General features: G+C 42.7%; 1 protein-coding gene across 18 annotated transcripts in view; it reads right to left on the reverse strand.

Annotated features, from left to right (window-relative positions):
• The window catches only part of LOC119453741 (protein kinase C, brain isozyme), a 295662-nt gene that overhangs the window by 162665 nt on the left and 110973 nt on the right, over positions 1-22024 (reverse strand). For 3 of the 18 annotated variants that reach the window (XM_049668401.1, XM_037715804.2, XM_049668400.1), the window contains exons 4-10: positions 21513-21624; positions 19048-19176; positions 16288-16444; positions 9370-9664; positions 5592-6122; positions 4535-4723; positions 2720-2860 (exon numbers count right to left, since the gene is read on the reverse strand). The exons of 5 other annotated variants lie outside the window; for them this stretch is intronic. In XM_049668401.1, coding sequence (XP_049524358.1) covers positions 2720-2860; positions 4535-4723; positions 5592-6122; positions 9370-9664; positions 16288-16444; positions 19048-19176; positions 21513-21624 — 1554 coding nt within the window. Of the gene's footprint in view, positions 1-2719; positions 2861-4534; positions 4724-5569; positions 6123-9369; positions 9665-16287; positions 16445-19047; positions 19177-21512; positions 21625-22024 lie in introns of those variants that run through there. 10 more of the 18 variants (XR_007467277.1, XM_049668394.1, XR_005192415.2 and 7 more) reach the window with 9 other exon arrangements.

Genomic DNA, 22024 nt, shown 5'->3' on the forward strand with positions numbered 1-22024 from the left:
TATGTACAAGCAAGGAAAAACAGGTAAAGGTGACAATACAGCCAGTAGCTGTCTTTTTGATGTCCTTGTGTGACCTTGCATTGATACTTCGAGAGCAAGACATGACCGGCCATACAGAAGCCATTAGAGTTCGCTTCATTACTGCTAGAGCAAGGAACACAAGCAGTAAGCCATGTCCCCACACGGAAAGCCATGAGCCACAAGCCACCAAAGGTAGAATAGTAAGCACATCCTTCCCATGAAAGGCAGTAACACAGCCCTGTACCTTTAACAATCCACCTTAACATGAGAGGAGATGATGTTGCAATAACCTTGCCCAAAACTACTAGAGTGGAATCTCGATACGATTCTGCATAATGCGTTTTTCGAGATAATACGTTTTTTTCTTTTCCTGATAATATGAGTTGATTGGATAATACGTTGGATGATGCGCTTTATTTTCCGGTTCCCATGAAGATCGTATCAACGAGATTTCACTGTAGTTCAGTTTGCTGTCGAAGATTAAAGAGCCACTGAAAGCAAGCCCTAAGCCTGGCTACAGAAAATCATTAGCACCCTTAAAATACCTTGGCATCTGTTTTTCACCCAAAAATATATTACTCGCTGAGAAAATCTCCATCAAAAACCTCTCAAAGATGTCTGGCATGTTTTGTCAATGCAGCACAGGAATTCTGCACTGTGCAGTGATCTATCGCGTTCTTACGGAAATGTGAAACGGGTCAAATTTGCTTCAGATTCGCATCACTTTCTCGATCACAAAATTTCTATTCAAAATGCTGCATACCTGGGTTGGTTTCTGCATAGCAAATGGTAGGAAACAGCATCGAAACAGAATGAGAGCAAGGACAACAAGACATCCCGTTGTTCTCTCTGTCATTCCATTTAAACACTTGTTTTCCAAGAGCTCCACTCTATGGAAAGCCAACACTTAGTGTATGCACATTTTGAAGCACTAAGCTGGACCAGCTTAGCTTGACATAATGTCCACCTATAAAGTGCATTTAACTTAGCTGTGGCTCCAACCACATCGTTGTAGTGTCTAGAGTGTGCGTGTTGATGCAATCTTCTTCGAGAATTATCATTTGAGCTGAAACAGCAGAACTGAAACCTGGTCAAGTTGGCAATTATTCATAAAACTCTAGCAAGCACAAAGAATGAAGGACACAGGTAGTTTGTAGGCTTGTTTGCAGCGCTTGTTTGTCAACTACCTGTGTCCTTCGTTTTTTGTGCGCACTACAGTTTTACCATGAGCTGAAACAGAATGAGTGTGTGTCCTGCGTGGTAGTAACAGCTTCGAGGACAACTCCAACGAACGCTGACACTGCTATGTCCACGGTACCTTTTTTTGTATATGCATTGCCATGCAGACAAGTGCACCCAGGTGCCCGATATGCACAAGTACACAATATGCTCTCCTCTTTGCTCCCTATTTGAGGTGTGAACACGCAGTGAAAACATCAAGATGGCAACATCAAACTGCAGCAGCACAAAGGCTCCTTTGAGTCAGAGGGCCTCTGAGAGCAATTACACAGCCCCAATCACAGTTCTTCACACACATATTTCTATTGACAGGGTGATTAGTGCCACTTAAACAAAAGCAGAGTTTAAAAAATTTGGGGCATGTTGAGTTCGCCGAGTCACGTGCAAAATTCTTCAGTCACATGTCCCAATTTTCTGTAGTTGTTGGAATTCAAGCTTCTTCGCCGAAAAAGAGTTTGGTTATTATTCTTTGATTTCTAAGTTTCTTTTCATTACCCAAGTTTCATTCTACCAGTGATTGCTTAGCCGAGATATTGTTGAGATCAAAGATACCAAATAATTTTTTTATCTATTGCCATCTATGCTTTTTCAGATATTTAGCCACCTACCAAATTGATTCTGAAAAATGTTCGAACTGTATTTTTGGCATAAGAAGCTAGACAGTGAAAAGATTTGTTGTTGAAGACGTTCTGCTCATTTTTGAATGCTTTAGCACCGCTCATGCTGCTTATCTGGGCCTGTTTTGAGAACATGTCACTTGTTTACCTAAATTCATCTAGCCAACCTGGCTACTACAGTGTTCCCGCTTGCAGTGGCGAGTTTCACATGTTTACAAGTGGTTCAGTTTTAAACAGCTTCTCATAGAGCTTGCACGTACAGTGAACCGAGCGAGTCATGTCTGCATGTACAAGCTAGTTGCCCAGCAGATTCCAGTAGGCATCACCAACGTGTGCTCTAGGCAGATGTGATTGAGGCTGTACTTTCATGGATGTTGCGAGTACAGTGCATGTCACATCTAAAGACCTAGTCAGCATTTCAGCCCCTCTTTAACATATACATTTAGCATGCAACACCAGTCACTTTACTCTTAAAGACTTCATCTGCGACATATGAAAATGTGAACGTTAGTTAGCTGAGTGTGGCCTCTAACAGTGCCATGTGCCAGACGACAAGAGGACGCAAGACTTGCCCACAGTCATCTCGGGGGGGCTGTGGGCGGTGTATTATGGGGACACATTGGGTGACTGGTGCTCTCGCCTGGGCTGTATTCTTAACCGATCCCTTTCAGTGAACACTGATTGGCTAAGCCAGAGGGCAGGTTGCTCATTGCTCCAGCGTGGCACTGCACTGAACGCCACATCAAGCAAAAGTCCCCAAAAACGATCGATTGAGAATACGGGCCAAGCGGCTCTGTGTTGGGAAAGAACTGCTGAAGCGGGCAGATGCAGGCAGTACTCACAATGCGGGGCTTGAACGGTGGCTGCACCTCGCGGTTCTCAATCTTGTCCCAGTCGATGCGACGGAAGAATGGGTGTGTCCGCACATCCTCCTCGCCCGATGATCCACAACCCAGACGCCGTGCCGGGTTCTTGGTCAGAAACTGCGCAGCAGGTAGACCAAGCTGGGTGAGCTGAGTGGCTGGTGAACAACAGGGAACGGCTAGACGCATTTTAATTTTATGCATCGTTTATTTCTAATCTTATCACATACATCTACTTTTGTATTATCACCTCTATGCTCCTGCTTATTTGTTTTATGCATATTTGAGTATTATAGGCATTATTACTCTTGTTCATGATTTGTTCTGTTCGTTTCACAGATTGCAACTACAGTAGAACCTCCTTTAAACATACTGGGAAAAAAATATGCAAGAAAAAGCATACTAACTGGACAAACGTATGACACGAAAGTCACTAAAAAATTTGGCAGACTCAACTATAGTCAACTTCTACGGAATACAAAGCGTTCCGCGAATCACTGCCGCACAAGACACCTATGCGCACCAACCTGATGGGACCAGAGTGGACCGAGATGTGCTTTGTTGTTTTCCAATTCCGTAACACAGTAAGCCGATGACGAGAAAAAAAAATTGAGCTGGTGATTGACGCCGGTATACGATGCCACCACTAAAACATGACGTTCACATCATGCTGCCTGCAGCAGGGCGTGACGGCGCGTTTGGATTATCGCCTATTAGAATCGTGCAGTATGCTTCCCATGGCACAAGGCCACACACGCTGTGAAACAGGTAGGTGAAGGTGAGGCACAAAAAAATAAACAAACGTCTGATTTTTCCAACTTCCTAGGGACCGCGAAAGTGGCCGTAAAATTGGGCAGTCCGGAAAAACGAATGCATGCTTTTAACTGCTCTCAAGGGCTGAAATTGCTGCAGCCAAGTCTGAAATACTTTAAAAACTCGCCAGTACAATTATCAAGTGTCTCAGGGCCCGTACTATGACAGGAGATGGCGCATGCGTGCATGTATAATTAAGGAACACATTTCATGTCCCCCATGACAGTGGCCCCTTTGCACTCTTGCTATGCTTTCTACGCAGTACACTGCATATGCTTGACCGCGTAACAACACTGTACTGCAGCGAAGCTGACTTTTGGGAACCATAATATGCAATGCTTTAGACCCTTGTCATGTTTTCTACTCTTCGGTGCCATCGGCGAGGATGACGAAGGCGGAGTCAATGCCATTGCCGATAGTGGCGAACTCTTTAAATGAAGAACATGGCACCAAACAGCAGGAAGCTTAATACCGACCCTCCAAGCAGCTAGGCCCAATGACAGCACAACACGACTACTGCGGCTGCCACGATATTGGCACGCCGGAGCGCTATTTCGAGGCTGCGAGATAATCAAAATGGCTGCAGTGGTAGCTTCAATTAATACTGTTCTGGATCTGCTGTCATGGCAAAAAGTCCAACAAGGGTATAACTCCTTCAGTGCGAACGATGTCAGCGTCTAAAATTTGAGACACCCCAACACATTGGCTCTTTGGGGTACATGTTGGTGCTTGCAAAGGCATCTGAATTATCAGGCATGTTCAAAAAATCCAGAGGCCAAAAAATTGGTCAATGATTGTATATTAAAATTGTGTTTGGAAGAAAAAGCAAGAAAATAGTGTTTTTCCAGAGCTCAAAAAAAAGACAAATAATAATAATAAAGAAAGAAAAATAAAGGAAGCAAGAAAGAAGAAGGAAGTTAGAAGCAAAGCAAAAAAAATGCTAATTAGCAGGTAACTAGAACTTTGAAAATATGTCCAGACCCCTTTGCAGGCCTCCTTGGCTTCCTTGGAGAGCGCCTTGGGGTAGGAGACGTTGTGGTCCGTGATGGAGGCAAACAGTTCTTCTTCGTCCTCACCATCAAAGGGTGGCTGCCCGACCAGCATCTCGTACAGGAGCACTCCGTATGCCCACCAGTCCACCGACTTCCCGTACGGCTGGTACAGGATGATCTGTGTGCGAATGAATGAATGAATGTATTCCGAGGTCTTACGTGCCAATACTACGATTTCATTATGAGGCGTGCCGTAGTGGGGAATCTTTACTGACCACCAGGGAATTTTTACTGCGCGCCCAATGCACGAGACATGGGCATTTTTGCATTTCGCCTCAGTAGAAATGCGGCTGCCACAGTCGGGATTTGATACACGTGACCTTGTGTTTAGCAGCCCAACACCATAGCCGCTAAGCCACAGTGGCGGGTGATCTGTGTACGAACACATACACAAGTGAGACTTATACTTAAGCTTAGTCAGTGCATTACATCGTGGTCAAGATAAGCTGAGCACATAGACAGTACACAAAATCCAAAAATGGAGTTGTCTACTTCAATGTGATGGTTTGCAGGACATTTAGAGGACAATGAATCTTCAATAACCCCCTCTTATGTGGCGTAATGAAAAAGTTCATACTCTGAAATGCTTGGAAATTGAAACTTGCAAATGAACATGGGAGCTATGGAAATTAACAGCCAGACAAGTTAAAACTGTTCAGAACTTTCACACTCACTATCATTTATGGATTTGGAGTGGGTACAGTAGATTAAAGAAGATGGTACATCGTAAATGGCAAAAGAATATGGTAAATGCAAAATAATACAGACTTGCAAGTTCTTGTTTTTATGGTTTGCATCCATTTTCACCAAGTTTCTCACTCGCTTTCTTTTTCTGATCGGTATGCACAAGTGAGTTTGCATTCCGAATTTTTTGTTGCGAGTACAAAGCCCATACTGGCCGATTCTTTTGTTGTCTGTTCCTTCATGCTATTTGGTTCCTACGATGGCTAGCATACCAACTCACCAAACTCGCCCTTTTGACCCACCTCGGGGGCGATGTAGTCAGGCGTGCCGCAGAAAGTCTTTGTGGTCTTGTCCCCCTGGATGCCCTCCTTACACATGCCGAAGTCGGCGATCTTGATGTGCCCGTCCTGGTCTAGCAGGACATTGTCCAGCTTCAGGTCGCGATACACAATAGAGCGCGAGTGCAGGAAGAAGAGTCCGACGGCAATCTCGGCGGCGTAGAAGACGGCCACGGGCTCCTTGAACTTGCCGCACTGCTGGATCTGAAACATGAGGTCCCCGCCGTTGACGTACTCCATGACGAAGTAGAGTCGTTCCATCGTCTGGAAGCACGAGTGCAGCTGCACGAGGAATGGGGGCTTGGTTGCCAGCGCCAGCACCCGCTTTTCAACCATGGCACATTCGACGTCATCGTCCTGGATGATGACATCCTTCTTGAGCACCTTGACAGCGTACAGCTCGTCGGTGCCTCGCCGCTCGGCCAGCAGGACCTTGCCAAAGCTGCCCTTGCCCAGCACGAGCAGGAAGTTGAAGTCGGATGCCCGGATGACGTCCTGTGCAGAGAGGACAGCTCAACTCGGGGGACGCATTCCTAATCAAGCTCCTCACTAATCACTTTCAGTGACAAACTTTTTAGTACATACCATGTGATGTACACAAGTGCAGTCAAACCTCATTGTCACGAAGTCACGTCAGAAGTGATAATAACTTCAATACATTCGATGTCGGTTATAGGCATACATTCGTTACACGCTGACATCAGCAAGAAACATTACATTTGCTTTGTTTATTTCGTTTTATCTGTGTCATATCAAAATTCAACTGTACTCTAAAAGAACTTGTTCTTGGGCAAGTTGGTGTCTGGCTAGGTTTGCTATACACTAGAGGTGGTATGAATACCAACTTTTTTGAATGCAAATATCGAATAGTCATATGCACATGCATATATTTAGCGCAGGAATATTTATTTCAGTAAAATTAGATACTGCACCTGTACTTTAATGTTTAATAAAGAGCTAAATGTCAGCGACAAATCATCAACTTTAAATAGAACATCACTGATTGTCATTCAAAAAAAGCACGAATAGCCTCTCAATATACCTCAAGGCTAGTCGCAAACAAGCTTTGGCAGAATGAATTGCTACTGTAGAACTAGCTTTCCAAAAACATTAAAAAATGGTTGGCGAAAAAAAGGTAGTACGTTGTGGAAAAACAAAGGAAAATTAAACTGTCGAATGACTTGTATGCTGTGAGCAAATGTAAAAGGGCTCGTTGCAAAGAAAATGTCCCTGGTCGTAGCTTAAAAGGTATAAATGCTACATGGCTAGACTGCCAAAAGTACTAAATGATAAAATACAACCAAAACTGAAAGGTTGACTTGTGGGCTAGCTGCCACTGCAAAACCAAACACAAACCTTGCATGATATATTGTTTCTGCATTGCTTCAAAAATTTTGAAGCACGAAAGAGCCAAGGTTAGTTTTGCAAGAGATAAATGGCTGTTGTAACGTTGGATCCGTTAGTATAATTTATTCTGTAACTATGCTGCAGTATATGAAAACAAAAATTAGCCATAGTCAGTATGGGCATTTGGGATGACTAGCGTGTTCAGGGTTTTTGATCGTAGTTTTATATGCAATATTCGAAAAGTAATACGTATATACTGAAGGGCATAAAGTAATTTTATGCAGGATTTTGTAAAGCAAAACGAGAATATGATAATGAATACAATCTTTTACCGGTAAAATGATAAGCATAGGGTAAGCAAATCTAGCCAAATCCATTGTTTTCAAGTAGAGCAAAGCTCGCAGCACAGTATTTTGTGCAACAATAATGTGCAATAAGGTGTTGGGGTGCATAAGTTCATAAATGGTAATTACGAACATAATATGCAAATGCACGCAGTTATTATATAGAGTCCGAAGTGCATGTAAAGGAAGACATGAAGTAGTGTATAAAGTATTGGAATTTTCTCGTGCATATTGCAGTAGTAGTATATAGTGCAGTTTCGTGGATGTATTTATGCCAGTGCACTTGGCTGTCAAGAGAAACCACTAAAAATTTCATCTCAGTAACTATTTGCAAGTGACAGATACTGTATTAAAGTTTAAAGATTTAGTGTTAATTATTTGGGTGCATTTTGCGGCAAAGTCAATGCAGTTACTCTCAGCTAGGTTTGCTCAAAGGCAATTAGATTCATGCCAGTTCGACAGTTTTTACAGACCATCATTAGCTCTTTTGTAAAGTTCAGTTTCCGCATCGGCTGTAAGCAGGAAAGCCTCTGCCCTCACGCTCCAATGTGCTGGTATGTCTCATCCACACAAAGTGTTTGTTGTGCAGGTGGAATGAGTATTTCGGAGCACAGATGTTCCCTTGTGTGTTCCTTACCCTTACTCCTTGATGCGTGCACCAGTATACACTAAATGATATGGATGGCTTGAGTTGACGTCACCCTAGCCACCATGCTGGAGGACCAGCATGGTGAAAAGCTGCGTCTGTGACGTAACATGATTATATATATATATATATATATATATATATATATATATATATATATATATATATATATATATGCCTACTACCAGCACAACAGGGCGCTTTTTTTGTGAACATGAGGTAAGTTAGACAAACCCTGTTCCTTCAGTGCACGAAACAGATTAACCGATGGGGTTTAATGTCCCAGTGCAACACTTGGACTCTGAGAAGTGCCATAATGGAGTGTTCCAGATTAATTTTGACCACCTGAGGGTTCTTTAACCCCTTCCCTGCTGCATATTAGTACTCTAAATTCTGATCAAGAATGGCCAGATGATATTTAGTGACACCAGTTGCCAACATGTTTATCTCCTTAGAATTAATAAATTCGCTTCTGCTCGTACTGTCCCTTGGACTATGTGCTGCCATCTACAAAAAGCACCAGTAAGCACATTGACAAAGCTAGGCTTGTCCGTGGTATTGCTAGAAAATGCAAAGTACCGCTAACGAGGTGAGCTTGTCCTTGGCCGTTTTCACCAAAAATCCGTGAATGAATGCAGCTTGTGCATGGCACAGAAGGGGTTACTGTACACAAGCAATGAGCCGAACTCGTCCAGCGCTCTTTTATCTTTCACACAGCGCTCAAAAATGTTTAAGCTCGTCTGTTGCTCTGTGCTTGTTGTAAAAAACCCCAGATAGCTCAAGAAGCCTGTTAAAGAATGAAATTGTGAACATGCAGCCAGAACATGTAGCGAAGCCCACCTGTGTGCAGTGAAGCCCACTTTCATTACAGTGGGAAGAAAATTATTTTCTAAGCAACTTTATAAGTCCCTCAGAGGCTTGCTTCTCGCCGACCAGAAATGGGCCATCCAGCAGGCCCACGAAGCAGCCGCCAGGTATTCCCTGTCAGTCCCTACGTGGGAGGCGCTCGCTACATGCTAAGCGCATCCTGCAGGACCTAAATAAAGTTTTTCCAGTCCAGTCCAGTCTAAGCAACGTAGTCTTTCTGACAGACTGTTCTCTTGGTCTTGCTTTATATGATCAACCGAATTGATTGCATGCGAAAAAATAAATTCACTTTTTTTTGCACATTCTTTTTTCATTATTTTTGCCATCCTTAGTAGACGTGAACTTAAAGTACATAAGCGTTTTTGCACTCCACTCACATTGCAATACCGCTGCCATAGACGGGAATCAAACCTGGCACCTCATGCCTCGCAGCTGAATGCCATAGCCACAAAGCCATCGCAGCGGACATGTGGTCCTGTGCCCCCGCCATCTCTCTATTCAAAAGTGCAGAAGTCCCACAACCATGTGACTTTCTCACCTGCTTGCCCATGTTGTGAGGGATGAGGTCCGAGGAGGCCTGCGGTGTCGGCCGTGGCCTCGACGGGTGATGATGCGTGGTGCTCTGCGCGAGCGCCGGGTTTTCCGGTGGCACGGGCACATTGTAGAATTCGCCCTCCTCAGCCGTCAGAAGCTTGAACCAGCCTTCGGCCGGTGACTTAAGAATCTCCGAGATGCCAAACGAGAGGGAGCCCATGAAGTCGTTACGCGACGTCCGGTCCCAGTCCCACAGCTCGATAAGCAGTCTCCGATCTTTGTCGATGGGTTTCAGGTCGCTGCAGCGATAAGAAAGCAACAACCACACATCAGTGCCATCAAATCATTCGATTACATTCCAGGGCATTGCGTACCAAAACCGCTGTCTGATTAGACAGCTTTAGCTTGTCCATAAATGTATTAGCACTTGCGAAATACCAGGTTACTGAAGAGGTATATGCCAGCAACAATGCTGGTAGCGACATCTCATGACACACAGTTTAACCAGAGCACACAAAGCTAATACTGCAGTGACCTACCATATTCTACTTAACTGCTGGGGTAACGCACTGGTACCGACATAATTGTTAAAGTGCAGCCCTCTTATGATTTTGTTTCAATAGGAACAAACTTTTCAAAAGCACTGTAACCGTCACAAGATGTCGCTACAAGCTTTGCTACAGCCGTCCACAGCTGCAGTAACCCAGTAATCCGTAAACGGTAAAATGTTTACATACATGCTAAAGCGCTCTGTTATGAGTTATGCTGTAGTGGGGGACTTCCGATTAATTTAGACCACCTGGGGTTCTTTGACGTGCACCTAGATCAAAGTGAACGAGCATTCTGACATTTCACCATTATCAAAATGCGCCCACCATCGCTAGTATCGAACGCGCGACCGCAAGCTTGGCAGCGCAACACCATAGCCTCTAGGCTATCATGGCAGGCCCTTACCACTATCAACCTGGAGAAGAAAACCAAAACCACAGTGCAGGCCTCATCAGCGGGGTGTCAAAATCTGATTTGTTGAGCAGAGTGCAAAGGAGACACACAGAAGAAAAACAAAAACAAGATGACACCAATGCCGTGCAACCAAAGAAACAATGGCAATACAGAACAAGGCAAAGTTTTCTTGGGCTGTCGTTAACACTGAAAGTGTGATGATTGTAGCACCAGCTCCACGTAGGCGATTCTTCTAACATGAGAAGTGCGAGTTTCTGAGGTATCATAGGTTACGCCATCAGAACATGGAGCTTAAGCCTGAGACCTGAAGTCAGATGCACAAAATCCAAAAAAATGCGATAGACCGGTAATACAAAATGAAAACATAATACAATGTGTGGAAGGGGAACAGAAACATAAGATTGACAAGTCTTAGACAACTTTGGAAGACGTGAGTAATTTACTCTGCAAAGCAGTTATCGGTAGAACATCAGCAACAATGAAGACAAGACTGATATTGACAACACTGCTTTGTTAAACATTGCCAAGTCTTTTTGCCATACCTCTCTTAGTCTGGCCAGCCAAACAATATTGAGTATTACACTACTGTTGCAGACCAGTGCTGTGCAAATGTTAGTAACAGTTCCCTAGGATGCTACTGCTTTGTGCAGCAATACAGTCATCATCATCATCAGCCTATCTTTATGTCCACTGCAGGACGAAGGCCTCTCCCAGCGATCTCCAATTACCTGTATCTTGTGCTGCCCTTTTCCAACTTGTGCCTGCAAATTTCCTCATTTCATCACCCCACCTAGCTTTCTCCCGTCCTCGACTGCACTTCTCTTGGTATCCTATAACTCTAGTGGCTTACCGGTTATATACCCTACCCATTACATGGCCTACCCAGCTCCATTTCTTTCTCTTAATGTTAACTAGAATATCAGCTACTCCATTTTGTCCCCTGATCCACACCGCTCCCTTCCCGTCTCTTAACGTTAGGCCTAACATTTTCCGTTCCATTGCTCTTTCTGCGGTTCTTAACTTGTTCTCGAGCTTCTTTGTTAACCTCGAAGTTTCTGCGCCATATGTTAGCACCGGTAGAATGCAATGGTTGTACAGTTTTCAACGAGAGCTAGCTTTCAGAATTGTATAAAATATTGACCAACATAATTGCCTATAGAATCAGGGCAGCATGTGATTTAAATCAACGAAGAGAACAGGCTGACTTCAGGAAGAAATATTGTCATGTTGCAATAGATCCCATCCATGCCATCAATCAGGCAATTAAGAAATCTACAGAGTACAATCAACCTCTCTACCTGGCTTTCATAAATTATGAAAAGGCATTTGATTCAGTAGATATACCAGCACTAATGGAGGCACTGCATAACCAATGAGCACAGGAGGCATATGTGAATATGTTGGGAAATATCTACAAAGATCCCACATCTACCTTGCTTATCTACAAGTAGAAAATTTCCTATCAAGAAACGGGTCAGACAAGGAGACACAATCTCTCAATTGCTGTTCACTGCATGCTTAGGAAAGGTACTTAAGCTATTAGAGTGGGAAGGCTTAGGAGTGAGGATCAACAGCGAATATCTCGGCAACCTTTAGTTTGCAGATGACATTGTCCTATTCAGCAACAATGGGGAAGAATTACAGCAAATGATTGAGGACTTCCATCGAGAAAGTGTAAGAGTGGGATTGAAGATGAACATGCAAAAGACAGAGGTAATGTTCAATAGCCTGGCAAGGGAACAAGAATTCAGGATCACCAGTCAGCCTCTAGAGTCTGTAAAGTACATTTATCTTGGTAAATTACTCACAGGAGACCCTGATCCTGAGAAAGAAATTTACAGACGAATAAAATTGGGTTGGAGTGAATAAGGCAGGTATTGCCAAATCCTGACTGGGAGCTTACCACTTTCATTGAATGGAAATGTAATACAGTATAAATCTATTTTGACTCTGATTAATTAGATCCTCGTCAAAGGTGAGAGCCCGCGACCATACATTTCTATGGGCCCAAACTTCCGTTATTTTGATCCTAAAATTGACGTTCACAGGATAATTCATACTTGACCAGTGAGCATGCATGAGCCTGACCCCTTCAGCGACCCCTTCAGCGACCCCTTCAGCGACCCCTTCAGCGACCCCTTCAGCGACCCCTTCAGCGACCCCTTCAGCGACCCCTTCAGCGACCCCTTCAGCGACCCCTTCAGCGACCTCTTCAGTGACCTCTTCAGCGACCTCTTCAGTGACAGCGTCTGTTGCAGCGGAGCTTATGGGGCTGTGAATGCACTGAACACCCCTGCTTTCCATTTGAAAAAGCCTATTTTTGGTCTGCCTTAGAAAGATTTCCAACTAATAACCATAGCTCACAATGTCTGATTGTGGTATATACCTGATTCTCACACATTTTTTTCCCCCAAGACAATTGGGCTGAAAATTGCCTGCACAGTGCAATCGGACAAGGTACCGAAACCACCTTTGCGGTGGTGGTATGCTTTACCGCATAACTGGGTGTATTGGGGTGAAGCTTACCCTTAAAATTCCTGCAGTGAAGCTGACTTTATGAAAATGGCTGCCATTATGCAACACATATTAGACCCTTGCCCATGTTTTTTAATTAAAAATCAGGTGTGCGTTAGATTGCTCCTTTTCTCTCTCTCTCTTTTTTTTGTAGGAGCTTTAATGTCATTGCTACTTACTTTTGAACTTTGGACACACAGATGGCGGTTGCACATTCGATTCGGGGGTCATGTTAGAATCTGGCAAATATTGCCAAATGAATCAGTGGCAAGTTTTGGCGTTTTTTCTACATCTTTAATTCAACCCACCGGATAATTCGTTCACATTCATCGGTCCTGTCAGGGCCGAATTAATTGCAGTCGACTGCATCGGTGCCTTGCAAAAAGGATGCATGCAGTAGAATTCTCTCAGTTCACTAAGTGCCTGTCGCTCAACACTTATTCCAGAAGCTGGGGCACACAAGCAAAAGCAAATCACAAATAAGTGCAGCTGAGGACTTGGGCTTCAAGACATAACAGTGTCTCAACCAAATGGCAAAAAAAAGTGCTCGTATGCCTGCATGTTTATGTTTTCTAAATGGCTTCATTTGCCCTCTTAAGTTTTACATTATGCAGTACAAACCAACTAGAATTCATTGGCTTTCAAGGACTAATGGTTGTGTGCCCCTCTCAGCTGTGGTTCATGTGCAATGCAGATGCTAAACGACTGCCTACAGCCAACACACTCATCTAAGTCTAACACGAATAAAGCACGAAAATTCTCACATTAAAAAATTGTGAGAAAAAACAAGTATGCCATGTTTTGTAACATTTCTTTTCTGTTCTCTTCTATTTTCTGTTCGCTTGTTTTTCTGTAACTTTTACTCATCTCATGATGACAGCTTTCATGTAGTGAGAAGGAGTCAAATGGTGGGACGCAGTTGTAACAGGTTATATTTGTACAGATAGGCATGCTACGTAAGACATGCGAGATGTGACCACTGACACGACACCTGGTGCCAAGAGTAGACAGACTTATCAGTAGACAGGCTTCAATTTCTTCCTAATTGTTATAGTAGTCAACATTAAAGGTCGTTTCCTAATGAATACACCACCCGCCTACACCTAATTTGGTTTCATTATAGCACTAAAATACTCATTGAGATAAATTCAAATAAATGAGGCAACCAAATTCTACATTTCATTCGTTATGTCCAATTCATTGTATCCATGTTTAATATACCAAAGTTTAACTGTACTATGCATTCAGCCACCGCAACGAGTCTCACCAGTCCTTCAATCAGCACTCATAGCTCCACATTCACCAACTAGCACTATTGAAGGTTGTATAGTTATTTCCACACACACTTCAACCTTCGCACCCCTCTCCTTTTCAACATACCCCGACACATAACCCAAAGGATTCCAGCAAATTTACACTGCCATATAAGACCAAGGTGAAAACTAAATTTTTCTACACTGTCAGATGTACTGCATCGTGAAAGCTGTAAAATATAAAGTGAACTTGAATGCTTGTTATTCAGCACTACATCATCATGAAACCATTGGTGATGGCATCAAGAAAGCACATTCAAATTTCACATTTCCATCTTACATTTCAATTTTATTTAATTCTGCCATCATGACTGTGTAACTTATGGTGGTAAAAACAATAAATAAATTTCACGCCAAATCTAGATATGTTCCACATAACTTGCACCAAAATTTGAAAATATGCAAGTGCCACAAAGCTGGACAGAACCAAGGTAATGTTGTTTGCCGTCACATGGAACAAGTCATACTATTTTTTTATTTTGCCTAAATACATTATTAGTTATTAGCAAATAAACTGCTCAAATATTAATATTCAAAGCAAAAGCGTCAAAGAGAAAATTGTAGACCATTCTGAAAAAATACCCATCCAGCTTTCTGCCCCTCAATACTTGCTACCTAAATGTTTTTCCCAAGCCGATTACTCACGCGCCACTTTTTGGGAAGTGGGATAGAGATCGCCAATCTCTATATGGTTCATGACATAAAAAGCTACGAACAGCTAGACAAAGGCACAAGGGTATCCTCACACCTATGTTCATAGATGCTCTCAGATAATGTTCTATATATTACATGGTGTGATCGATATAGAAGGTTGCACAGAAGCTGAAAAAGCACTGCGAGTGCTCGTAGAGGCTGCCGTCATTAGAGGTTCGACCCAAATGCCAGATAGACATTACAATTTTCATGGAGTGCAATTCACTGCTAGGACCACTCCAAAAGGGTTTGTTAACATTCAATTTCATTGTCATGCAGTGATAACCTGCTCTACTGAGCAAGCTTTCAATATATTGTGTGCTGGCTTCTCATACAACTTCAAGTAATTAGAGCTGTTACAAGTGGTAAGGGACGTTGCGTTCTCCAGGATCATATATTTTGTTTCCTAGTGCTTAAGAAGTGTACTAATGGGTTTCTACTGTACAGTTCTAGTTTGACGTTAGCGTAATAGCGGGGTTAAGGGAAATAGCATTACCGTTCCGCAAACGAACTTTGCAGAAAGAGAGTTATAGTATAGCATGATAGCATAGTTTACGTGCGGGATGCTATTCCGTTACACTTTGAATTTCGCATACATAGGGCACCTAAGTCTATGTGTGTGTGCGTCCGGAAAGTGCGAGAGGCAGTGCAATGGAAGCCAGGAGCGCGTTGTATTTTTACTTCCCATGTCCGCCGGTCTGCAGCAAAACAGACAAGTATAGTACAAGCTGTATTCCGTAGCCTCCGAAATGTTCCCATCTCAGAGGCCATATGCCATCGTCGTGCCTATCGCCCGACTTTACCGACAGGTGGCGCTCGCATCTCGGAGAAAATCTTTCTTGTTAGGCTTAGGCGCGCTCAAAACGCAAAGCGATCTCGAAAATTCCTCAAGATTAGCCATAACACTCACTCGGCGAAGCGGCATGAAACTAAGCAAAAGCCGTTTATGCAGTCATTTGCTACGAACGAAGTGAATTCTACAAAAACGACGCCAAATTCAGTTCGAAGCGGGCGACCGGGACCGCCTCCATGTTTTACGTAAACTACGTATACCATGCTAACACGGTAACGTTAACTGAAAAATAGCGTGCAAACAGTAAACAGTATGGATCGTTCAGCGTCCTGCGCATGCACATTTCGATCCCTCTATTCCGGTACGACCGTTATTCCGGTAACCACGCTAAACTAAAACTGTCTAGTATTAGAATGGGTATCAGAGAAAGGAAAACACAGTCGAGCGTGGCAGAGGATTAGACAGACTGATGAAATTATAAAATTTGCAGGCAGTGGATAGCTTCAGCTGACGCAGGCAATGCCAACTGGAGATCTTTGGGAAAGGCCTTTTGTAGATGCAGTCAATTAATAGAGTCTGACAAAGATGTTTATGACAATGCTTGCTACTGCTCTTGCAGATCATGCATCAAAGGTGAGTGTCTCACAAGACGAGTGTCTCATTCCACTCGGGGTTGAGGCAGGCCTTGATGGTCTTTGTCTTCCGTTTGGCCGAGTCACCCATATCGGGAATCAGCTTGAGCTTGACGTAGGGGTCCGACAAGCCATTGGGGTCCATCGGGATCAGGTTGCGTGCCTGCCGCACTGCACAGACAGGGGTGGAGGGGGTATTCTACTCAGAAATTCATGGATTACAATGGACAAGTGTGACCTGGACTGGCCATTTCACAACACAGTGGCTGCTTCAAAGGCCTGTTAGCAATAAAAATCTTAAGTTCAATTAGCCACTTATTGCCTCAACTTTTGAATGCCTCAACAGAAACGCTTAAACTGTCTCCAAAAATATTCGTGTTGCAAGGTTAGAGAATCGACAATGTGTTTGCCCACTATCTGCTTCTAGAGAGTGAAATTAGTGGGCTTTTTATGAAAAACAAATAGGTGTCTGACAACGCCTTCATATCTGCATGCTTGCATATATACATCATTGAACTTCTTTTGACTTGGAAGGCATACCATCTCACATCTAAATGGCTGCTTGTAAAGTGATTTGTACTACTGCAAAGAATTAAGACTGCAATTTGCACACCTGAACAAATGCAGCTGCAAAAGTTTCTTGCAGTGTTCAGCCTTGTTGGAAACTTCCGTTTTTTTAATTGAGGGAGGGTGGCACACTGACATGTTTTGTTAGACAACTACACATGCTTTCCAGATCAGGCTTTCTTAAGCATGCATTCTGGTTTAAGAGCTTAGAACCAGTGCGTTATGAAATCGTGGCAACCTGATGAAGAAATTAAGTTCTAAGTTTACAGGTAGGCGAATATCAACTTTTTCTGACAGGAATACTAGTAAGAGGCAGAAGCATATATTTACAGCAGGAATACTTAGTTCGGTAGAATTACGTACCATGCCTGTACCGACAAGTGCAAAAAAGAAAGCGAACTACCAGGGAAAAAGGATCAGCTTTACATACAAAATCACTAATTATCATTAAAAAACCTGCACAAACAGCCTCTCAACAACTTCTTGGTTGCAAACAAGCTTTCTAAGAATGATTGGCTGCGGTATAATTAGCTTTCCAAAAATCGCTACATACATAACTGCTACGAAAAGATCAGAGTTGAGGAAAAAAGAAAATAAAAGCTGCTGAAGGACTTGTGTAACGTAAACACATGTAAAAGGACCCGCTGCAAGGAAAACATCAATGGTTGGAACGTACGAAAGATAAAGCTGCTACATGAGGAGACTGCCACAAGCACTAAACGATAGACCTCAAGCAAAAATCACAGGTGGTGATGTAGGCTTTGATCGCAATATTGAAAATGGACCTTGCATTACCCATTTAGTTTCTGCATTGCTTCGAAAACTTTTTTTGCCATCGTTTCCCTTCTGATAATTTGCGCTACATTGTTTAGCAGATAGAGAAGAGTAATCAAACTTTAACAGTCGGTTGCTGTGAAATATTTAGTTACTTTCGAATGTTCGAAAATACCGAATAGTTTCTTTTCGAATGTGAATATGAATATAGTTGGTGTACAATATTCGACTCGTATCCTGTTCCATGCCTGTTCCATTCTTATGCATGCATGTTTGTGTTATCAAAGTATTTTGAAACTATTATATGGCAAAATAAGTACACAAGGAGGAAACAACCGAAAATCAACACCTGTGCTGTGCCAGGTGGGCTGCATGAACATCTATTCTCCTGTATCAGCCAGAATAGTGGTCACCAGGTCTCACTAGACAAAACAATGCTCAGGTACACAAAAGTAAACAATCTACGCAAGATCGTAGAAATTAATGTTCAACTTCTATCACCATCTCAAAGACATTTTGCTTCACAAAAAGACACTGACAGGCAAGAACAGCATCAACAGTGCCCAGCCAACGACTACTTGGTGCAGCAACAAATGTGCAGAAGCTTCACCCCCATAGCTTTCTTTTTTTTTATTTCTGCGCATATACTGAAAATTAAGCAAAAGCAAAAGGCTCAACAGCCTCATGGAGGCTATTGCTCTGACTACAGTTTGGCACGCAAGCTTATTATAAATAGGTAAGCAACACTTCATAAGCAAAACTTAAGACAAGTTAATTTTTATATACAACCTAGGCTGTCTTCATAGGTATAAGGAATGTGAAACGATAATATATGTATTAACACAAAACAAAAACAACTCTACAAACCTATACAGTCAAGTAACAAGAAAAAGACAACACTGAATACATCTTTGTAGAATTCATGAAAAAATCTATTAGCAAATTTTTTTATATGAAGTCAAACATTTTTATTTTTACTCACAGAAGGTGATGGCAGTGGCCTATGTTTATAATAGGACAACATTCGATTAATTATTCGAAAGTTGCTAACATCTGCACAACCCTACACGATATTGCCGAATTCGCCATCTTGGCTGCTTTGATTGGTTCAAAACACAAGCACGGAGAAATTCGTCAACATGGCGGAATTTGAATTAGGTATAGAATATGCTGCTGTTCATAGGTGGTTGTAACTTTTGGAGTTCCTATACTCTGTACGCGGAGGCAGTATTGAGAATATCGAGAATAACTGTACATGCAGTACAGCTTATCATTCTGTACATACAAAAGCAGCTAGAGATTTCCCCTTCATGGTCAGAAAAGTTCGTTCGCGGGCATAGCAAGCGACACTCACTGCATTCCTGATGTCTGCCGAGAGGCAGCACGAAAAACACGGGCATCGAGTAGCCTGGTGTAATGAACATGCAACGCACCTTCACAGGTGAGCCGCGTAGTGGTTGCCGAAACCTTGAGGTGGATACGCCCTCGCCGTTCGGTGTGGTCGCAGCCACAAAGGTTCGGCACACTCTCTTGGCACCGTTTGTGCACGTTCATGTCGCACGCTGCACGCAGGAGAACACAAGACACACATTCAGCACATCTCCACACACGCCGTTTCTTTGCACCACAGCAGCTAAAGTATGAACCACAAGATCGGGCAGGGCAGAAACTGGGAACGGAAACCATCAAATGCTGCCCTGCTGTCAAAGTAATTGTCAGCAGATCACCCATCCTGAACATGCAAGAAATGGTGCAAGGTGACGGAAGACATGGGTGGTAGTTTCTCTCATTACACATGATGCATCAGTCAGAGTTTTCTATTAAGATGAAGCTTTAGCTAAGGGCCTACTCCAATGTCGCCTATTCAAATAACACAAATTATTTTGAGACAATCCCTGGACTAACTTGAATGAAATTTATTTCATTTCAGAGAGAAAGTTAAATTGTAGTGACTTTTGAAAACCAAATACATTGATTTGGGGCCGTGAAATTTTTTAAACAATTTTTAAGCCTGGTAACTACACTGAATACAAGGCAGTCAGTGCACAAACGAATTTTCGTAGTTCCTGAAACGGTGTGCTGAAACCATGGTCAGTGCAACCATTTTCTACTCCGTCATAAACAGGAAGTCAGTTTTTGTGTGTTATTTTTCTTTATTAGTACTTTTGCTTTCTTTTTTTCACTGGAACAACCATTCGTGTCCTTCTGGATTATAGTAAAGATCCCTTCCTTAATAACAGTCCTCTTCCTTATATCACTGAAAAAATGCATGGACACCTATGGGAGCGGACTTGGGATAGATGTCTCACTTCGCTATTAGTCTATTATATGCAGGTTCACCATAACAATGTTCCACTGCATTGCAATTTATATGTTGGTAAGCATGCAATGAAATGAATCAATTGTGAACATAATAAAACAGTTGCATTAAAAACGTGAAGCTAACATGAAACACAACTGAACCACAAAAAAAAAAAAAAGCTGCAATAAGCCGTCTAAATAAATTCATGCCAAACCATATAAAAACTGACTACCCCCAGTTCCCATGGTGGAACTGCAACATCCCATTTCTCTCAGGTAAGCTTAATAGCATGAAGCTGTGATCTTGGCAACGAATGCAGCCATCAAGCTGCCATATTTGGCAGATGCTTGCAAGTAAACGTTATGGCACTTGCCACATTTAACATACATTATCGCATAGCTAGCAAGGTGGAGCTATGACCTCAGTGTCACAAGCATTTACAATGTTGGAGAGGTATTTGTTCCATAACAACTTTGCATTCATATCTGCTGATAACATCCTTGCAAGGAAGCATCTTCTTAAACAGGCGGAAACTTTCTGTCCATTTCATATTTCCGTAATAAAGTGCCTCATGGCTTTAATAATGCTGTTACGGCACTGGTTTCCATCTTTTGTTGCTCTCTGTTCTATCAATTTTTCTTTTTTTTTGTTTATGTGTCTACCCTAAAACACCACTTAAATTTCTAAACCGAATGTGCATAAATTGATTTTACAATGTACTACACACACTGCTGCAGTGCAGCAGAGAGGTAGGTAACAAGGAAAATCAATAGTATAATGCTTTCTAACAAAATCTACACATGTCTACCTTTCTCATTACGAGATAATGATCGATTTACTGCACTTCCTGTGCCTTTCCTGTCTGTGCATGCTTCAACCTGCAATTGCTGAAACTGAGAACACATGTCAAGGGACAATGTACAAGCTGGGATTCTCCGTACAGCTCCGATTTCATCGCTAAAATGACAGCAATAATGTTCAACAAGCAAACACAACACACAATGTGTTCATGCATGCTGGTCTCAATTTTTCTCTTAGCACACTAGCCTCAGCTCGCTCCTCTGACTGTGAGGTCCACCATCATAGCATTGCAGATTGAGTTGTGTACACGAGTCTATTTGAAAAGTCGTGCCAATGGCCTACTGTTCTGATCATAGACCAAGCATCAGGTTACGTGATTTACTGAGCCATTAATTAATTCATTCATTCATTCATTCATTGGATGGAAAGATTGGCCTGTTAACTAATAAATGATTTGATTAATAATTTTTTTAATGCACCACTGAGTCAGTCAGTGATGATGTAGTGGGGAATGAATTAGACCGCATGGGTTTCCTGAACCCACACAGGTGTTCTTGCACTTCGCCCCATTCGAAATATGGCAGCCACAGGTGGAAATCGAACCTATGACCTTGTGCTCAGCACCAGAATGACATGTCTATACTGAGCCACCAGAGAGAGTGATCACACGTATGGCTCTTGTAGGGGTTCGAACGAGGAAACAATGAAAGTTTCAGAGGCGCGTGCAAGCATTCACTGCAGCGAGTACAGCAAGTTCCACGTTGCATTCCACCATTCGAACGAGGAAACAATCACCTTTGCATTTGTAGCCCTGATGGATGAGGCCATACAAGAGCGAGCCACAGTGGTCGCAGAAGGTTGGACTGGTGTACGTCTGCAGCACGAACTGATGCTTGGTACGTGCATCCTGCGAGGGCCGTGCCAAAAGAAATCACGAACATGGTTTGACCGGGCTTTGCAATCCTGCATGCTAGGACTTGATGTAACAGACATTTTTTTTCCCAGAAAGCTTCCGTCACATAATGCAGAAGTATACATTCTGCTGCTATGCTGACCATGCCTCAAGCATTGACTGGCTTCGAGTGCATATCAACCGTGGCCCTAAATCAATTAGTGAAAAGCTTAGTACCAACAGCAGACTGAACGTGTGATTATCACATTTACTGATGTGTGCCACCGCTAGTAATGTGTTGCCAAAAAAAAAAAAAAGATTAAATTATCTCCCCTGCACAAAAGTTTGGGCTCTTAATATACAAATCACGTGTAGTATGTGCATGTTCTAAGTACATGCCAGCATAGAATATTTA

This window comes from Dermacentor silvarum, chromosome 5, assembly GCF_013339745.2.
Source record: "Dermacentor silvarum isolate Dsil-2018 chromosome 5, BIME_Dsil_1.4, whole genome shotgun sequence".
NCBI classification, from domain to species: domain Eukaryota; kingdom Metazoa; phylum Arthropoda; class Arachnida; order Ixodida; family Ixodidae; genus Dermacentor; species Dermacentor silvarum.